This window comes from Chrysoperla carnea, chromosome 1 (assembly GCF_905475395.1).
Source record: "Chrysoperla carnea chromosome 1, inChrCarn1.1, whole genome shotgun sequence".
In the NCBI taxonomy this organism is placed as follows: Eukaryota; Metazoa; Arthropoda; class Insecta; order Neuroptera; family Chrysopidae; genus Chrysoperla; species Chrysoperla carnea.
Window position 1 is genome coordinate 110,622,988 of NC_058337.1, and position 19,935 is coordinate 110,642,922.

General features: G+C 29.3%; 1 protein-coding gene across 1 annotated transcript in view; it reads right to left on the reverse strand.

Annotated features, from left to right (window-relative positions):
- Positions 1–19,935, reverse strand: part of LOC123302133 — a 221,488-nt gene that overhangs the window by 44,636 nt on the left and 156,917 nt on the right. The window contains exons 2-3 of the mRNA XM_044884939.1: positions 15,098–15,478; positions 10,212–10,341 (exon numbers count right to left, since the gene is read on the reverse strand). Coding sequence (XP_044740874.1) covers positions 10,212–10,341; positions 15,098–15,478 — 511 coding nt within the window. The remainder of the gene's footprint in view (positions 1–10,211; positions 10,342–15,097; positions 15,479–19,935) is intronic.

Below are 19,935 nucleotides of genomic sequence, written 5' to 3' on the forward strand. Positions count from 1 at the left end.
TGTTCTACAATTTATTCTGACTCAGGTACAAATTTTATTGGTGCTAAACGATATTTAAATGAGTTGTATGAATTTGTTCAATCTAATCTCTACCAATCAGCTATAAATTCAGAGTTGTCTTGTCGACGTATTATTTGGCGATTGAATCCACCCACTGGGAGCCATTTCGGAGGAGCTTGGGAGAGTATGATAAAATCAGTTAAGACTCACTTAACTAGAGTTATTGGGGATCAAATTTTATCATATGAGGAATTTTCAACCGTGCTTATACAAATTGAAGCCTTGTTAAATTCACGCCCATTAGTCTGGCAATCTTCAGATGCGGCCGAGGGTTTGCCGTTAACCCCGGCTCATTTTTTAACGTTAACCCCTTTACAAAGTTTACCCGCATATAATGTACTTGATAAGCCATTAAATAGGTTACAAAGAAAGGAATTGCTTGATAGTTTGGTCCAATCGTATTGGAAACGATGGCACCAAGAATATTTAGGCGAGTTACAAACGCGACAAAAATGGAATACTCCAACCTGTCCTGTAACTCCGGGTACTTTAGTTTTAATTAAAAACGATAATTTACCGCCACTTCAATGGCTTACCGGTGTAATAGAAGAGGTATTTCCGGGAAATGATAACATTATTCGCGTCGCCACGGTCAAAACCAAAAATGGAGTATATAAAAGACCAGTGGTGAAGCTGTGCCCTCTACCGTCCCAATAATTCTTTAAAGATTTTACAAACGGAATCATACGGCTCAATAAGTGTTAAGGACGGATGATCCTAAATTTGAATCTACCAGTTTATTTATTTATTGGTTTTATTTTTTTTATTATTAAGTTACAGAGTTCTTTTTTTTTTACTTAATTTTAAAACAGTGTTTTAAGGTGGGGGGAATGTTTACGCCGGAATTCGGACTTTGAACTTATCTTCAAATCCGACTCTGGTTTTTGGTGTTTACACAAATTTTGTTTAAAGAGAATTAAATCTATTTTTTTTTTGTTTTGAACGGAGATATTCTGTCTCCTTTTAATTGAGTAATTGCCCTTTTTGCGCAATTTTTGTTACTTATCAAGAGTCAGTCAACGTGAACAGTTCGTTCTCTTTGTGAATTTAAAGCGGACAGTGTGTCCCTCATTTTTGTGCTGTACAACAGTAATGTAATCAGATAGTGCGTCTGTATACCAAGGACAGTGCGTCCTCATCTTCTATATGTGTTATTAGTTCGTACGTATAATTAACGTTCGGTAAACGGTCTACTTATCAAGTTACTACTTCAAACTAGTTCACTATAATATCCTATAATTATCCCTCCTTTTATCCAAATTACGTGGGTGAAACCAGAAGAAGTTTGAAGATTATTACCGGAGTAGGCGTTCAAAAGGTTAGTGCAAAAACCATTTCATTTCATTCACATTTTTCCGTATAAATTTATTCAAGAAGTATTCCGACTTTGGATATTACGTTTATTAGCCAAAGCCACTACAATAGGTATAACGATTACAAGTGGAGAAAGCATGAAAACTAAGAATAGTAGTAAGAAAAAAAATTTCCATAATAAATGTTATCAGATTTTGGGTTTTAAAATATATTTGGCGTAACCTAAAAGAAAATGATCCATAACCAGCGACCTGGTCAGGTTTCGCAAGGAAAATATTGGCATTCAAATTCGGAATTCCCAAGTAATAACCCTCTAGTATTCTAACAAAACTCGATTCAAGAAGGCAATTTGCAAATTTTTGTACGTATTTATAGAATTATAGAATTTATAGTTTACAAAATTTACGAAATTGGATGGTGATAACCGTTTCAAAACCCATTGTCCTTCAAAGTTTTTATTATTTAACTGCTTTAACCGATTGCAAACGGTTTAGATTGGTCATTCTGGGCCATTGTGGTGGCACAAAAGTTAGTAAATATTGGAGTTATTAGAGGGAGAGCTAAAATAGAAAGTCGAAAAAAAAAATAAACAGCCTCATCATAAATCTTACGGCTGAGTATGTCTTTTTTACCACCATTGATACCAAAGTTATTTGGTCGAAGATGAATGCATTGTCTTTGCTCTGCCTTAAACCATTTAAGTAACTACAAAACAATATGATTAAACGCGACTGCAAAAAACTTTAAGTGCCACTTTAACGGCGATTGAAGAGGGTATAAACATCTATCCTCATGGTATAAACAAACAAAAAACCATAGATATAATTCTTTTAATTATATTTTCTAAGGTAATGTTTACACCCACCTCCTTAGTTCATATTTAAATCATTAAAGGGCAGTTCAGTGTTTTGTAGCCACGAATAATCAAGGAATTCGCATCACTAATTCTAGTACTAACGTTCCTATATTACAAATATCATTTTAATGAATAGTACCAATTTTTTGAAAAAATTCTTAAAATAATTAAAAGTTAACACTTTTTTGGGATAGAATCTTAACTCTAAGGATCCACTTGAATACTCTTTTCGATTTCTTGAATAATCTTTGCATTAATTAAATACATTTATTTAATAACAAACATTACACGCTAGTCTTGCACGTCCATACATTACTTAAAACTACCTATCATTACCATTCCACTGTTGGACATCGAACCAAAGCCTCTCACATACATATATACAAAATTATAAATGTCATGTAATGTAATTAATGACGGAAATAAATGAATAATAACAGTAAAAACAAAGCAATAACAAATCAACAAATAAATAGAAAAATTGAAAACAAAACATATTTTTTTATGTTGTCATTAAATAAATACTCTGAATTTTACCAATAAATAAAATATATTTTATGTTTATAGAGTGTGTATAGTTTGAGTGTAAAGATTGTGAAAGAATTCATTCAAAAAATGATGAACTATTTAGACATTTTCTTCCAACCGCGGTGTGCTTAGGGTAGGGGGTTCGATTCCCGCCGTCGCAACAAAATTAATTTAATTTGTAGTAGTGATGGGCTGGTGTAATGCATGATATATGCATGAAGGAGGTGCACTCAGCCTCTGAAATTGAGGAGCAAGTTTAGCACATATCATCACAATGGGTTCTATAGCCTAAGTGTGTCCTTCTTGGACAGCCAATATAACCTAACCTAACCTAGACATTTTTTGTTTCGTAGGTTGATTAAGTTATGCTTAGTCTATGATTTGAAGAAATATGATGTATTTTTGCTTAGTCTATGACAGCCCACCGTACATATAATGAAAAAAAAAGTTACAATTAAAATTAAAATAAAAACATGGTACCTACATGAAAATTTTTTAAATTTGTATTTTTGTCTGCTTTTTAGGGCTATGTTTACAATTTTAAGTCTCTAGTTTACCAGGAAGTTAGTTTAAAATCAATTACAAAATTCCATCCGAACCCTAAACACATTTTCATGCATGGTCATCCACTTCTGACCTGTGGGTCAAATTTCAAGTCTTTGGCTCAAGCAACATATTTCTAGGTGCACCCTATATTTAAGTAATGCTTTTGTTTTTGGTAATAATAATTTTGTTGTGTTTTATAAAAACAAAACAGATATAAATTATTTAAAAACAATAAAATGGTTGTTATAATTTACTTTAATAATGGGTACGAACTAATTTTAGAAAATATTTGAATTTTGGTTAAAATGATATTCATTAAAATTGTACGTGTAACATTCAAATTGTTAGTAATAAAACGAAGGAATATTGTGCAGTAAGTACCAAAAGCTGTACATAAGCTCGAGGTTGAGTTGCTTATCCTTTAACAAAACTTTCTACAGCCTAAATATTTTAGTTTGAATTTTTTCTCAAACGTCGAGTACAATGTAGTTGAAAAGTTAATTCTAAATGAAATATAGCTAAATATAGCTCTGGTTTCCTTAAAGAAAAATGACGTATTAAGGTATTTGTTTCCAAACAAGATTGTAAAAAAGTTTTGGTTTATTACGGTACATACATAAACCAAATATATGCTTTGTAGTCCAATAATGTGTTATTTTTAGCCTGACAGTGCCACACAACTACAAAAATATATAATAAATTGTGAGCTTATAAGTTTGATAATATATGTACATATCGCTCCAATCATCAATACTCTAACTAGTCGTCTCTGTTTATCAAAAGATTGATCTTTGATGAAGTCATAATTAAATTAAAATTTTGTTTTTATATCATCGAAAACCTAATATTTTTATGGTATTATTATAAACTACAAGATTGTTTTAATATTTTAGATAGTTTTTTATCACACTCTCTAGAATTTTTTGATATAGAAATATCCAATTGAAAAGGATAACTTATATGATTCATAATTTTTGCAGCCAAATTTGAACGGTAAAATAATAATAAAAAGCCCGATGACCTGGGAATTTGTTGTGATTTTTGAAAACTTTGTTAATCTAAAAAAGTTTTTATAAAGTTTTCTTGAAATCCCTAGTATTATTCAATCCTTGCATATCTCCTTAAATGTTGAAATGCATTGAGCCGTTTGGAAGATACGAGGTAATAAAGAAATTTTCTTACAAATATACATACATACGTACATACATACATACATACATACAAATTGCGCCCGGAAAACATTACCACTCCTTGAAAGTCGAGTAAAAAGTTTCATATGAAAAATTTGCCAAATCTGGAACATCCAGTATAGTGTAAAGTATAATTGCAATGTCATTATTTGAAGATATAAAAGATATCCGTAGATATGAAATTATTGGTAATGTTTAAAACTAATGGTCAACATTATCACACAAATTTTCTTCAAATATGATCCTTTTCGTGAATAATATTATTTTAGATTATCTTTCGAGCAGCAGCATACGTGTTTATTGTAAGTACTGCTCTCTGTTATCTACTTTAGTCCATACTTTACTGGCTTAAAGTATTTGTGTATGAAAATATTATTTGCATATGATGACTAAATTTCAGGACTTTTAGTAAATGGGTCAAATAGAGTCATATCGTTCGATGTTATTAGCTTTTTAGAAAAAGGAATTGATATATTTAGATAAGAGGTCAGTTTCTGAAATATACTACAATCAATAAATCTAGGCTACGTGGAACAAAGAAGTTGCTGATTTTGACAACGCTGTAAAAAAAATATCATCAATTTTGTATTCGTGGAAGGGCGGTTACATTTTTATTTTCATTCTAATAACATGGTGGCTATTTTCAGTTATTTTTAATGCGATTCATACAATTCGATTGCTGGTTTAAACGGGACAGACTTGAAGATCATCTTCATGGAAGTCATTCTTTTGATAGGCAGACATCTGTTAGATTCGAAAATTGAAAATGCACAGTAACAGATTTGCATGCGTTCTAGTAAAATAACATCAAGTGTTGACAGCCTTCTTAAAACAGCCAGGCTATTTTTTTAAATTTTGGCATAATAATTTCAGTTTTCATGAGGAAATCGATTATATTGACCACTCATTGTTTAATTTTTTCAATTTCAAGTCAATTGTTGCATGCTCTCTAAATTTTGTTTTCTTGTAACAAATTTTATCGTTATTCATTCTGTAAATTGTATGAAAATAGATAAATGTTTCTCAAGAAATCTTCAAGCATTTCATCAAGCTTTTATTTCATTTATGAAGATTTTTTATTTCATTTTGATTTCTAGGAATTCCAATTTCCTAGAATGTTGTTATAGAAGCCTTTATACCTTTCATATTTTCTAGGATTTAATAAAAGGCTTTAATAATTTACATCCAATCTGATTTCAAAACATTTTTATGATTTTATTTCAAAACATTTTTATGATATGATTTTTTATGAAGTTAAAATATAAAAAAATATAGCTTAGAAAACTATATAACCTTCTTTCAATAGTTGCTGCACTGCCCAAGACTTCAATCGAACACAGCTAAGGTAAGTATTTTCTATCGGTTATTCTGTTTTCTAGCCACTTTCTGTATTATTTTAGACATAACATAAAAATATTTTAAATTCACAGATAAAAAATTTATTTATGTGAAAATAGATCGTAATCTCTTTTATTATTTTGGAAGCGCTGGGAGTGATGTATCATCTATTTAAGCGGGAAAAGTGCTGATAATCTTCAAACGTCTTATGTCATAAATCGATTTAACAAACATATGGGGAAATACGATGCTATCGCATGCAAAGTGTGCTTGCAAAAGAAATTCACTTTTGTTTGTTGCACAAGATCGATTTAGTTGTTTTACTTTGATATTTCTTGAAGTAGGTTAAAATTAAAATTATTTAGAAATTACAGATTATGAAAACGATAAAAATGTCAGTTAATTGAAGCTGACACGTTTTAAATATTGATTAAAGTTTGAACTTTATACAAAGAAATTTTTTATGAGGTGTGAATGCACTTTTATATGCAATTTATTGTTTCGACCGTAGTAATTAGGGTAATAAAATTTATACTTGAAAGTTAGCTTTAATTTCTTTATTTTATTGCGTTAAAAATAAACTATTTTCAAAAGGATAAATAATTTGGAGAATACATTCCAAACTTGAAATAAATTACTGGATTGCAGTAAAGCCTTAACGAAAATTCACAAAAAACCGTACCTAGCCCAAAGATTGTGAGATTGTTCAAAACATTATCATACATGAAATCCAAAAAGTTCTCAACAACCCAATACCTGGAAAAAAATTTTCTCGAGACAAAGATCACAAAAACGGGTTTTTTGAGATTTTCAGCAAAACAGCAGTTTTATCATGAAACTAGTTCGAAACGAAAATTGTAGATCAGACAATTCAATATAAAAAATGTCGCAATATTTTTTCCCCTAAGAGCCTCCTATTAGCCAAAAAGTTGGAAGAATTGTAATCGTCATAATATGTATAAGTACACCACGTAGGTATTATCACTACAAGCTGCATTTAAAGTAAAAATATTTTTAGATCGGGCAATGTAACTTAGGTTAGGTTAGGGTAATAACTCTTTCAACTTTTTTAATCGTTATATCTCAGAAACGGTGGCTCTTAGGAAAAACAGGATTGATACATTTTTTATATTTAACTAATTGATTTACAATTTTTGTCTGAACTAATTTTATGATAAAACCTACCATTTTGCTTAAAACCGCGGTATACCCGTTTTTGTGACTTTGTTTTATGAGGACTCTTTAAATTTCATTTATCATGGTGTTTTGATCAATCCTACCAACTTAGATCTGAATGCGAATTTTTGTACCTACACTCCTATTTTTTAATTTGACTGGATAATTGGATCAGAATAATAATAGTATCATAGAAACCGATTGTTGTAATTAATTTGTCTTTAAATTAACAATAACAACAATAAATCGTTTGTCTGTGTCCCACTTTCCCTTCCTTATAGTGATTTCAAAGGAAATACAATTATTTATTAAATATAATATGTTTTTGATGTTTGAATGTTTTGATATTCATCAAGTGATATAATTTAAATATAATAAAAATAAAATTGAAAATCATAGTTGCATGAAATAAAATGTTAATAGCATTTTATAATACATAACATAACAATATTATGAAAAAAATGACTGCATATGTGTATATAAATGTTTTTCAAAAAACATGTTCTGTTATTATACCGTGTGTGCGTCATAACGAAGAATTATCCAGGAATTGTTACAGTGGATCTTGAACTCGCAATTATATTATTTGACGAATGTTTTTTTATACCATTCGTCTCTAATTCTTTGCTATTTATGTATACTTATACCATGTATATGAAATATGTCAAGGTATACTAAGTTTAGTCCCAAGTTGGTAACGCTTAAAAATATTGACGCCACGAATAAAATTTTGGTATAGTTGTTCATAAAACCACGAAATTAGTCCATTTTCGGCTGTCTGTCCGTCCGTCTATCCGCCTGTCTGTCTGTCAACACGAGAGTTCAAAAACGAAAAAAATGAGTCTGATTTTGTAAGCCGTTAGAGATAGAACAAAAATTTAAGTGTAAAAAATGTTCCTTATAAAAAAATGAACAACTTTGGTTTGACACATTTTTTCTTAAATAACACTGTTTCTCGTGAGGGAATAAATTAGGCGAAATTATATAGTACTAGCTGTGAACTACAGTGCTGGATTTACACTAGGGGCTTTCGGGGCTAGTGCCCAGGGCGGTAAATTTTCTAGGGCGGCAAAATTTTGAAAGTGAGAAAACATTTTCTATACAATATATAATTAACTAATTCTTTTAAATAAAGATTTTATCTTTCAAGAAATATAATTTATGCATTATGTATCAAATTAAAATTTTGTATATTATAATATATTAAATTTAAGTGAAAACTATGAAAATATAATTAATTTATTTCCATAAAGGTTTGAACAAATAAAATTTGATACTTTTTTTTCTGAAATCGATAAATTAATATAGTTTTTTTTGAAGAATTACAAAAATTTTTTTTCCTCTTGTTTATTGAGAACTCTGGACATAAAGCTGAAGATTTGCTAGTTGCTGTATTATCTGTTCTTCAGTTTTTTGATCTTGATCTCTCAGATTGTCGAAGTCAGTCATATGATAACGCGAATAATGTATCAGGGATTTCATTCTTTCATACAGTACAAACTTTATACAACTTTTTTACTGCATCGACGCATCGCTGGGAAGTCTTACAGTCTCATACTGAAAAAAGAATTGCGTTAAAAACTTTATCTGCAACCAGATGGTCAGCTCGTTATGAACCGGTTCTTTTTTCTGCAATTAATTAGTTACTCTAATTCTTAAAAAATAAGATATCAAAACTATTAAAATAAAATTTCAGTCATAGGGCGGCATTTTCTTCAGTGCCCCAGGGCGGCAGACATTTAAATCCGGCCCTGGTGAACTACCCGCTTTGCTGGGCAACATCCCTACTTGCACCCCTCCCTCCACATTTCCTTGCGTGGGATAACAGTTTTGTAATGTACACGTCATGCTCTTTTATTTGATACCCCACTTAGGTATATTTGTAAATATTCGATAATTCCTTCCCACTTTCTCGCTACACCTTTCTACCCTCCGAAGGTTAAAAGTAGATAAAAACAATAGATCTTTGAAGCTGGTTGTATATCGTGTCAATATTTGAGCTTAATCGATGCACAAGTTTTAGTTTTTGAAGCATATCCCTTTCAACCCCTATTTCAACCCCTTACTCTACTATAATATGGATGTATTATACATAAAAACCTTCCTCTTGAATCACTCTATCTATTAAAAACCGCATCACCGCATCAAAATCCGTTGCGTAGTTTCAAAGATTTAAGCATACAAAGGGACATAGGTACATAGGGACATAGGGACAGAGAAAGCGACTTGTTTTATACTATGTGTATTTTATAAGTGTGTGTGACATATATGTATGTATGTATGTTGGTCTATCTTTCTTTATTTATATGATTAAAAATACAAACGATTGCATAATCAATATTGTCTTTACATGGTATTTCAACAATTAACTCAGCCAATTGTAACATAAATTAAAATCTGTTAAAATCATTATACTAGACTCGTATTTGTATGTGTAACGTTACATTTTAATTTCTTAGAAAAAACTTGATATTTTAAAGAAGCCGAAAAAGTATAAAATACTTCGACTGATGACTTATGAATTAATGCTCTATAAAATTAGTTTACTTATGGCCATCTTCCATATATTAAATATTAAAAATAAATCACTATAGAAACAAAAGAGGGAACATACTGTATATCAGTGACTATATTATTTTTGAAATTGTCAATTTAAAAAATTTGCAGCATCATACAAAGGATCAACAGTACTGAGATAGTTCTTTGAATACATTTTCGATTAAATTACCTCTAAAACAAACATAAATCAAAATCGGTTCATTCGTTTAGACACACAGATACACAGACACACAAATACGTTAATCTTTTTACATCTCTCTTTGTTATATGATTATTTTAATACTTTATACCTATTTTTGAAACTACCACGTAAAAAAATTAAATTAGACTGAAAAATTGTAAGCTCCAAATTTATAAACAAATTAAATTTATTTAAACATCTCACATAAATTTACAGAAAAAAACAAAACAGTATCCAAATGTGTCCCCTAATGATTATACTAATGCATAAAAATTGTTATATTCCATCTCTCTCGATGCCTAAGAAAAGTATCATCCTTCGTAAACACATATTCACAAAATAACGTCCTGTATATAAAGTAATAAAGTAACAAAAAAAAGGCAAAAAAAAAAGATATCATGATATTGCATGCATGTTCTCTGTTTTAGTATAGTAGTAGAATACATATTATATAACAAACTACCTGGACTTTTTGTCAGGATCATTGTAGATGGTAATGTGCGGCTGGGGATACACAGCGGTCGCTCGACAGGAGATATTTACCACCCCTAAAAGTGGTGGACTTTGACGTAGTACGAGCTGCTGTTCTGGTTCTATAACAAACAATACAAAAACACCATCTTTATAAATAGATCCCAATTCTCCTCTATACATATTTATTTACGTATTCTGTGTAATATGCTTTTAATAGTGATGTAACGAAAAAATTTTGTACGCTGTATAATGCTGTTTCAAGCATAGTCTGTTTTAAGTTGAGAAAAATATGTTCCGTAAAGGGGATAATCTTGATGACGAATTGGCCTTATTACCCTTAAAAATGTAAATTATAAGACGCCTATCTCCTTTTGGTAAAACAAAGTTTTATATGTAATCTCTATGGTGATACCCACGTAAGACTTCACTAGTGGGTATCTTCCTCTTTGTTTAATTAGGAATTTTCAACGTTCATATTTTGCATACAAGTAAAGATTTTAAAAAATAAACTTTACTTTTCTATTCATGAAGTGAGAATTCTTCATATGAAGTGATAAAAAAATTTATTCCGATCCCCTTTTGTACAAATAATACTAATTTGTGTAAGTCAGATAGATATTAGCTATACAATTCAAACGGTTGTCAATCTGGAAACTATTTTGATCCCGAGAAGGCATCTCAAAGACCATTTGGCCAACAAAACTAAACACCTTTCTGGAAGTAACTTTTTAAATTTTACGACCAAAAACAAGTAGAAATCCGTAAATATCACTGGATACTGGTTTGTTAAAATTGATGTTTTTTAAATATTTTGATAAAACTCTATAACGTATAATTCGTTATCAAGATAATGTTGAAAACATATTTACGATCTCATTTACAAAAGTTCTCGTTGGAAAATAGACCGTAAGATAATGAGAGTAAAGGAAAAACAAAAATTGACACAAATTTTCAGATTGATTTTCTTAAGAAACGTTGTAACTTCCTGAGTTTTACTAGCGTTATGCAAATAATATATATTTTTGAGCTTGCCAAATGAAAAAGCACTTTTTCAAAATATAGGCCACGAAGAAACTTAAAAATTTCTGCTCATTTTAGTTAAAATTGATTCAATTTTCAGCTTCTCCAAGGTATTCGTTGCGTCGTATCTATTCGTTGTTTACAAAACCGACAATTGCATATGTGTCTAGATTATTTTAAAACGACTGAAATTTTATTTCAAGAACGTTAAAAAATATTACCAGTGTTTTTTTTAAATAATTTCGTTACATCACTATAATTTAAAATGAAAAAAAAACGAATTTAGTATCACACCAAAATGCTCGTTAGAAATAGACCAAAATATATCTTTTATCCTTTATTTTATAAAAACCATACATACTACCTACATTTTGGTATATCATTAAAAACCAATTCCAATTTTAAACGTTATGATTTTTATTACGTCATATTCATTATTTTCTATAATAATCATGCAACCCCCAATAGTTATACAGGGTGGTTTCATTTATTATAGCAGCACTTCATCAAATAATACTATACTTAATCAAATGATGGCTGCTTAGAAAAATTAAAAATTTGACTTTCTGTGCTCTGGTTATACGGCATTGCATGAACTTATTGTATTTGCAATAAAGCTAGTGGGTCTAAAGATTTTTTTTCGAAACGGCGTGATAGCACGCCGCGGGTTTTCATAATTTCGCACCATAAGTTTAAGTTTTAGATGAAGAATCCTTAGCTCTGTATCTAGGAGGATTCTTTCCCAATTTTAAGTTAGAAATTGTCATTATTTTACGATATCTTTTATTTGATGAAGCTCTGCTGCTGTTATATCTTAGACCACCCTGTAGAAGAGAATTTAACTTCAATATAAAATTTACACTTGGAAATGTATTCACAGTTAAAGTATTTTTTTTAAATTGTCGTAGTATGGAAATTTATAATATGAATGTTTAACATCACTGAGCGTATCTAATTTGAATATTGGGTGGCATCAACTCTAATAGACAAGTTTGGAAAAGAAATAAACGATGAGAAAAAAGTGATCAAATTATAAGACTAAACTTTTGTTTTCGAGGTATGTCTCGGAAAATTGAACTTTTTGGATTGATGTTATTTATGAAATTAAAAAAAAAAGTTTACAGGCTAGCCAGTTTTTAGTTTCGTCACCGGAAACCAAAACGGAATACTTTTAGATCATTACCGTGTGTCTTTTTGCTTTTTCATGGCCTATTTTTACATGAATCTATTTTACGAAAGCTTGAATAAAAAAAGTTTGTAGAGTGAATTATGTGCCGTATCAAATAGGTTTTTGAAGGTCTAAAAATAAAAACTCACTATGTAGAGCCTAAGTCATGATTTTCAGAAAACCCTGAACGAAAATTGGATCCCACTTTCAAGGTCTCTGGTTTTACGCAAAATTTATAATTGGGTAAACCTACTGGATTTTGATAATCAATTTGTTAAATTTTGGTAGAAGGCTAATTTTTTTCAGAAAAATTATTTTTCTCAAAACCGAGGTTTTGTTTCAGGTTAAAATATAACGCGCTTTCTTATGATCATAAGTTACATCTTTTTCTAGCATTTCAATTCAATTCCTTCAATTTTTGAAAAATTGTCAGAGAAAGTTAAAAATATGAGGTTACTGCGATTTTTTTAAGATGTTCAGGGTCAAATAGCAAATGTAGAAATTCTAAATTTTTTTTTATTCTACTTAATCCGATCAATAGAAGCAGATATATTCAAGAAAACACCACCAAAGAAAACAATGAAGAGATAAATTGTCCCAAAACCACGTGCAGAAGGTCGTGCCCTTCTCAGATAATTTTCCGAATTAATTATCAAAACCCGGTAGATTTACCCAACTATTAGTTTACATGGTGTATGTCTTTTATTTGTCTTGTCATTAGAATAACAAAAAAATGGATATTTTTGGGTGGTGAATGAACCATTATCAGAATTTTGACAAAAAAAAAAACTCAAAAAAAAAAAACTACTCACAAAAGTAAATTTCTTTCATGCATTGTGTGTATACATTTTTCGACTGGAGTCAATAAAATTCTTGTAGCAAAATAAAATAGTGAAGCGAAAATTATTACGGTTTAGCGAAATGCTTTTTGCTGGACTTTGTACTCAAGAATAAATTACCATAGCCACAATTTAGTTCCCAGAAACTGATTTGAAACTCAATAAAATTATTGGAAAATTTAATAATATGGATAGTAATTAATACGGCTGTGGTATATACATTTTGTGAAGGTTAAATAAACTAGAGGTATAAATTACCATTACCAAAATTATGAGAGATATTATAAATTTTATTATTGACTTTGATAAAATTATTTGATAGTTTAAACAATATAACATTCCATTTCCTATATAATATTTGAAAATATTCGTTAAGTCACGCGATAAATTTTGTACGTTTTAAGCGTACAATAGGTTTATTTATTTAAAAAAAAAAAGTGTATAACGTAGCTATTGTTTGAAATTTTAACTAAAAACCTTGAAAATTGTATATTGTAATGAAACATGAGAACGACATGTGGAAAATAATTGTTTCAAAATAACTTTTTGGTATGAAATAAATATTTTATGTTAGAGAAAGATCATTATTATGACTTACTTTGAGGTTAAGAAATCAGATATGTTTTCAAATCAGAAATATAAAGATTAAATCCCAAATATAAAGTTACAATTGAAGCATTGAATATAAGAGTTAAAATGTTTATCATGTGTAGCAGATAAAAACTTGTTTTTATGAAATCTGATAGTTCAAATCCAAAAGATTTTTCTTAAATTATCTAATTTTTGGTTCGAGTCAATAATATTCTTTCACTTCTCTTGCCATTAATCCTCCAAGAATAACTATTTGACAGTTGTATCCATTGACCAACATAGTTTTCGTTATCATGTTTGCCGTTTTCTGTTTCCGGATTGTCTCCTCATATGTTTTCCCTTCTCTGTTTCTTGACTCCTTGCCTTACACACTGTGACATAAATCCTGTAATACATTAATGTTTGAGACAAGGAATCTAAGGATAAAAATACATAATGACGTACGAAGGATTTGGTCTATACCTTAACGAGGTACTCTTGTTTATGAGAATACTTTCCGTGCGAACTCCCGACAAACTTTCAAATAAATTTTTTTAGTAACTATGACGGCATGCTCAATTAATTTTTCAAAATCGAAACATGGTCTGGAATGAGTTCCTAAGATAGAATTTTTTATTTTTAGTTATGGTTTTCAATTTTGATTTCAAATTGTGAAGAAACTCGACAAAGTAAAATTAAAACTGCAAACAAATTTTTCCGATACATAGCGGAAACAATATAGTTAATAAATGAAATTTTAGAAAATTCGCTATTTTGAATCATTCTAGTAACGTTGTTGAAACGGGTCATCTGGTTTTGTCAATTTTGAAAGGCAGCAATATGTTAAGATAAAATGGCTAATGAAGTACCTTTTTTTAAAAGGAATGAATATTTTTAGATAATATATAGGAAATGGATAGGATATGGAGAATTATATGGCTTAAACTATCAAATAATTTTATCTCTCATCATTTTGGTAATTTAAACCTCAAGTTTATTTGACCTTCACAAAAATTATGTACCTTAGCCATTATGAAACCAAAATTATTAAGTTTTATCTCAATTTTATAAACTAAAGCTTTCCAAAGTAAAGTCTATAGCTAGAAAACATTTTTTTGGACAAAATTTTTGACTTATATTAATTCTTCCCACCCGGGTTTTAACTACTTAATAAAAAGTTCTAAGCTATTAAGATGATCGTAAAAACAGACACTTACTTAAGAATCCTATTTTCAATCAATTCATTCACACTTTTTACATTCAAAAAACATAACTTACCGAATACAATCATATTTCTCGCGCTAAAATCCTCATCATTGAACGTCGATACAAAACATTTATATTCCCCTGATATGTCTGTTGTTGGGTTTAAGATTTTCAACGCTCGATGCATTGTATTTGGATCGTCAGACACTTTATAATTTAAATCTAAACGGCCACGTAATGGACCTAAACTTTGTGGTCGCTTCGGTGGTATCCATTGATAGACTGCAGCTGGTGCACCATTTAAAAACCATTTTATTACTAGACCAGTATCATCTGGTTTTACCGTATAATCACAGTCCAATACCACTGGATGACCAGAATTATTTCGAACAGCAGGTGGTACACGTACATAATTAATTTGAACACCAACAATATTATCAACAACCATTATAACTGTAAACAAAAGAAAATGGAAAATTAATTTTTGATCACATATGTGTTTATTAATTGATAATACAATTTTTCAAGACATTGACTTTATAATTTACAGGATGAATTTAAAATAAAAGCTTGTTGCTTTTCACATGATCTTAAATCTCAATGCTGGTAAGATACGTGTATTGTTAATAGTTTAGTTTCATATATGTATAGGAGAAAACAAAACGGTATGAGATATTAATATGATTTATTTTTGTTTTAAAAATTTAGATATTGGTTCATGCTTTTTTTCGAGAGGTTATTTTACTAGCAATGTATGTATGGAATGTATGTATGTATACTCAATGTCACAAAAAATGCTCGTTTTAAAACATTCTAAGTGTTACTATTATAACATAACATATGATGAGTACGCTTAGAATGTTTTAACTGTGGCACTTTTTTTGACAGTGAGTGTATATGTTTGGGTCAAGGCTTACAACTGAATTTTATAGCAGTTATCCTCAAAGGATTGAGCTGAAATCTAGGACTAGTCGAATTTAGAACACAATGCATGGAAAGATAAGTGACGTTATTCTGAATACAATATGGTTGATCACCCAAGATGGCCAACTTGTCATTTTGTATGCTATGATATGGGTATCAAATGAAAGTGTTTGTAAAAAAAAATACGAATAACAACTTAGGTTAATCGGATGTAGACAATTCATTTTTATGGTAATCATGACCTGATTTTGCCATAGATTCCACCATATTTGATTTGTTGGTTTTTAATAAAAAATACTTTTAAAGAACAAATATATGTAAAAGCTTGAGGTTCTCCGATATCTTCTTTGATATTTAAACTTTGTGCGTCTCCAGCTTTTAAAAATGATCATTTATGGGTGACTCAAAGAAATAATTATTTTCTACTTTTTAGTACAATAAAAGCTTGTGCTTTTGAAAAGTAAGTATGTTTTTTTAAACAATTTCAGCAGAATGTTTTCCATAGTAATAACAATGCTTATTTATTTTTCAAATTAATATAGTTTATTTATTTCAACTTCCATATCACAAAGCACATCAAACTTTTCTGATTGTAAACATGCTTAATGAACAGAATTCTTAACTCCAAATTGGTAATTTTATTTATTCACGAATTCATTTGTTAAAACATAGAAGTTGCTGCTATTGAAGTAAACCAAATTCACATGTTTATAAATCACGTTTAAATCCACAATCATAAGAGTTTGGTGTATATAGGTTTAATTAAATCATATGCTAGAAATTTATTATAGATAGAAAACAAAATTTCATTTCGCAGAACTGTGTCAACCTAGACAGCAGGGACTAAACTGGACCAAATGCATATTAGCATCAGAGATATACCGCCTATTTTTTTAGGCGTTATTTTATTAATCATTATTTATAACTGAGCAAGTAAACTATACCTATATTTATTAGATTACTATTTTGTTAGCTGTGAAATGAACAAGAATTCATAAATACAAACTAATTATTGTTTATCTTTATTTAGTTTTTTAAACCTACACTATTGCTCAACGCATCCCATGTTTACAACACTCTGAAAACGTACAATAGGGAATATTCATGTATTTTTTTACATTTTTAGTTCGTTGTTTACACCGTTATCACATAGTAAAAAATATAAATACTGTTTAAAAATGCGTTAATTCAATGAAAACAAATATTTCAATATACAGAATAATTTTGAGATGTTTAAACGCAGTCTTTGAAACGTGATCTGTCAATTGATGATAGTTCAATGTATAATTTACACTTTAAAAAATGAATTTGCAATACAGAATTTACACTCGCTATTATTAAGTTTTCTAATAAAAATTCGTAGAACAATATAACTCAATATAATACCATACAAAATATGAGTAATTAATATCATAAAGTATGTCAACGTTATGTCCGTTTTAATTTTAAGAAACTAAAAAGATATGAATTACTTAAATAATGATTTAGTTAAAGTGTCCAGCCACTAAGGTTACGGAAAAAAACTTTTGAACCAAATTTAAATTTTATCAATATTCCCTATTTTGTACATTTGATGACCTGGTTATTCATGAAAGCTACACCTACAATATTCAACTGTGTTCTTTTTTACTCACAATATTGTGATCTGTTTTTGTTTTTGTGATTCAAAGACTAATAAAAGTGGATATTTTAAAAACAAAACAAAAAAAAGAATGTTAGCTGTATATGACAGCTAAATGTGATTGATGCTATAATATGTTATACTAAATCAATCATTAGTGAAAATAAATCCACAGATTCAGGAAAAATATAAAGAAACTTTTTTTGTTTTATATATACAGGATATAGAAAAAATATCTGGATAGAATAACTTAGGACTTTAAAATAATAGAAAATTGTGATATAATTAATAAATATTGTATCTTTGGTTAATAAAACCTCTTGTCAAAACTTTTATTTCATCTCTAATGTTAAACAACTTCTTACTTCCAATTTTGCTTAAGTTTTATGTTATCTCTTACTTAATATAAACTTAATAAAACTCCAAGAAATTCAAATAATTTGCGAATCGATAGGTAGTTAATATGACGATTGCAAAGTATCTTTATGGACGATTTTCTATTAAACTTTCTGAAAATATGGGTAATAGAAGCACATGAAGAGTAGAACGAATATCTCTATAGTGAAAAAGCTAAAAATCTCTAACTTAACGAAGAATTTTATCTAGAAGTTGACAAATAAAAATTATATTAATAAATATAATACATATAAAAACCGGTTGTTTTTCTGAACTTCAAGAGAAATTGTACTTCATTACAAAAACTAAAAACTTGAGTCTTGTGATTGGATATTTGTCCAAATTCTGACCGAAAACCATTCATGAAAGTTAAATTTGTAATGCAATAAAAAAGAAAGGAAGATCAAATTATGATAATTATTTTGCGTCACTTTAATGTGCTCAAGAAAGACTTTTCATGATACGAGAAAGAATAGATGAGTATTTTAGAATTAACACATAATAGTAAGTCATTGTTTGAAACCATTTTCAGTAAAGCATGAGACTTAGGAAATAAGCAAAATGTTACTATCTTATTAATATTCAATATTTTATTCCTAATGCCCCACCGTACCCCACCTTTCACCATAAGAATTCAAAAACTATCATAACTTTTTTCGCGCAGTTTAAGAATATTTGCAAACAATCTTGGAACGTGTGAGAACGATTTGAACACCTCTAAGTAGTTTTCTGAGGTGTTCAAATCCAACACCTCTTAGTAGATTTCTATAATCTCAAGAAATACTAAGCATTATGAAACGCATCTTAACTTTATACTCATAAAACATTCTGTATAAATAAAAAAAATATAGAAATAAATAAATGATACGATAGTAAATGCTACGTAAAAATTTATAATCGTCACCATATACACAAAAAAATGGCTTACATAAAAAATAAAAGAATGAAACCAATGAGGCATTGAATTACTTGAGTGTGACAAATGATGTTTGGCTGTTTTACTTCACTGTTTTTAACCTAATATTTTGTTTCGTTTTTTTTTTTTTTTTTTTTTTTTTTTATCTAATGATTTTCAATTATCGATATTTCTGAAAATGTAATACATTTTCATAATAATAGGTTGGCTGATAAGTCCCCGGTCTGACACATAAATGGCGTCGCTAGTATTAAATGCATATTATTTTTATATAGTACCAACCTTCAAATGATTCGTGTCAAAATTTGACGTCTGTAAGTCAATTAGTTTGTGAGATAGAGCGTCTTTTGTGAAGCAACTTTTGTTATTGTGAAAAAAATGGAAAAAATGGAATTTCGTGTTTTGATAAAATACTGTTTTCTGAAGGGAAAAAATACAGTGGAAGCAAAAACTTGGCTTGATAATGAGTTTCCGGACTCTGTATTTTTTCCCTTCAGAAAACAGTATTTTATCAAAACACGAAATTCCATTTTTTCCATTTTTTTCACAATAACAAAAGTTGCTTCACAAAAGACGCTCTATCTCACAAACTAATTGACTTACAGACGTCAAATTTTGACACGAATCATTTGAAGGTTGGTACTATATAAAAATAATATGCATTTAATACTAGCGACGCCATTTATGTGTCAGACCGGGGACTTATCAGCCAATGTTATATAAGTGACATTTTTTTTATGTTTAAAATGACTGCCATTTGACCTAAATGCCTTCGCATATGGTATTTTTATAACATGTTCACTACAGAAACGCATCCCACATTATGAAATATACAAATTTTGGTAATAGTTTAGTTCTGTTTTCAAATTTTATTTACTTAGGTCAGGTCTTAGGTACATTATTACATTATTGCTGATGTGGATGTAGGACTTCGTAAGCAAAAGCTTCAAAAGGTTATAAATTCAGCACAACTAAGAACTCCTTAAAGACTTCCTTGCATTTTTTGGGGATGGCGTCATTGCAGATATGATGATCGCGTTTGTATGAATTATT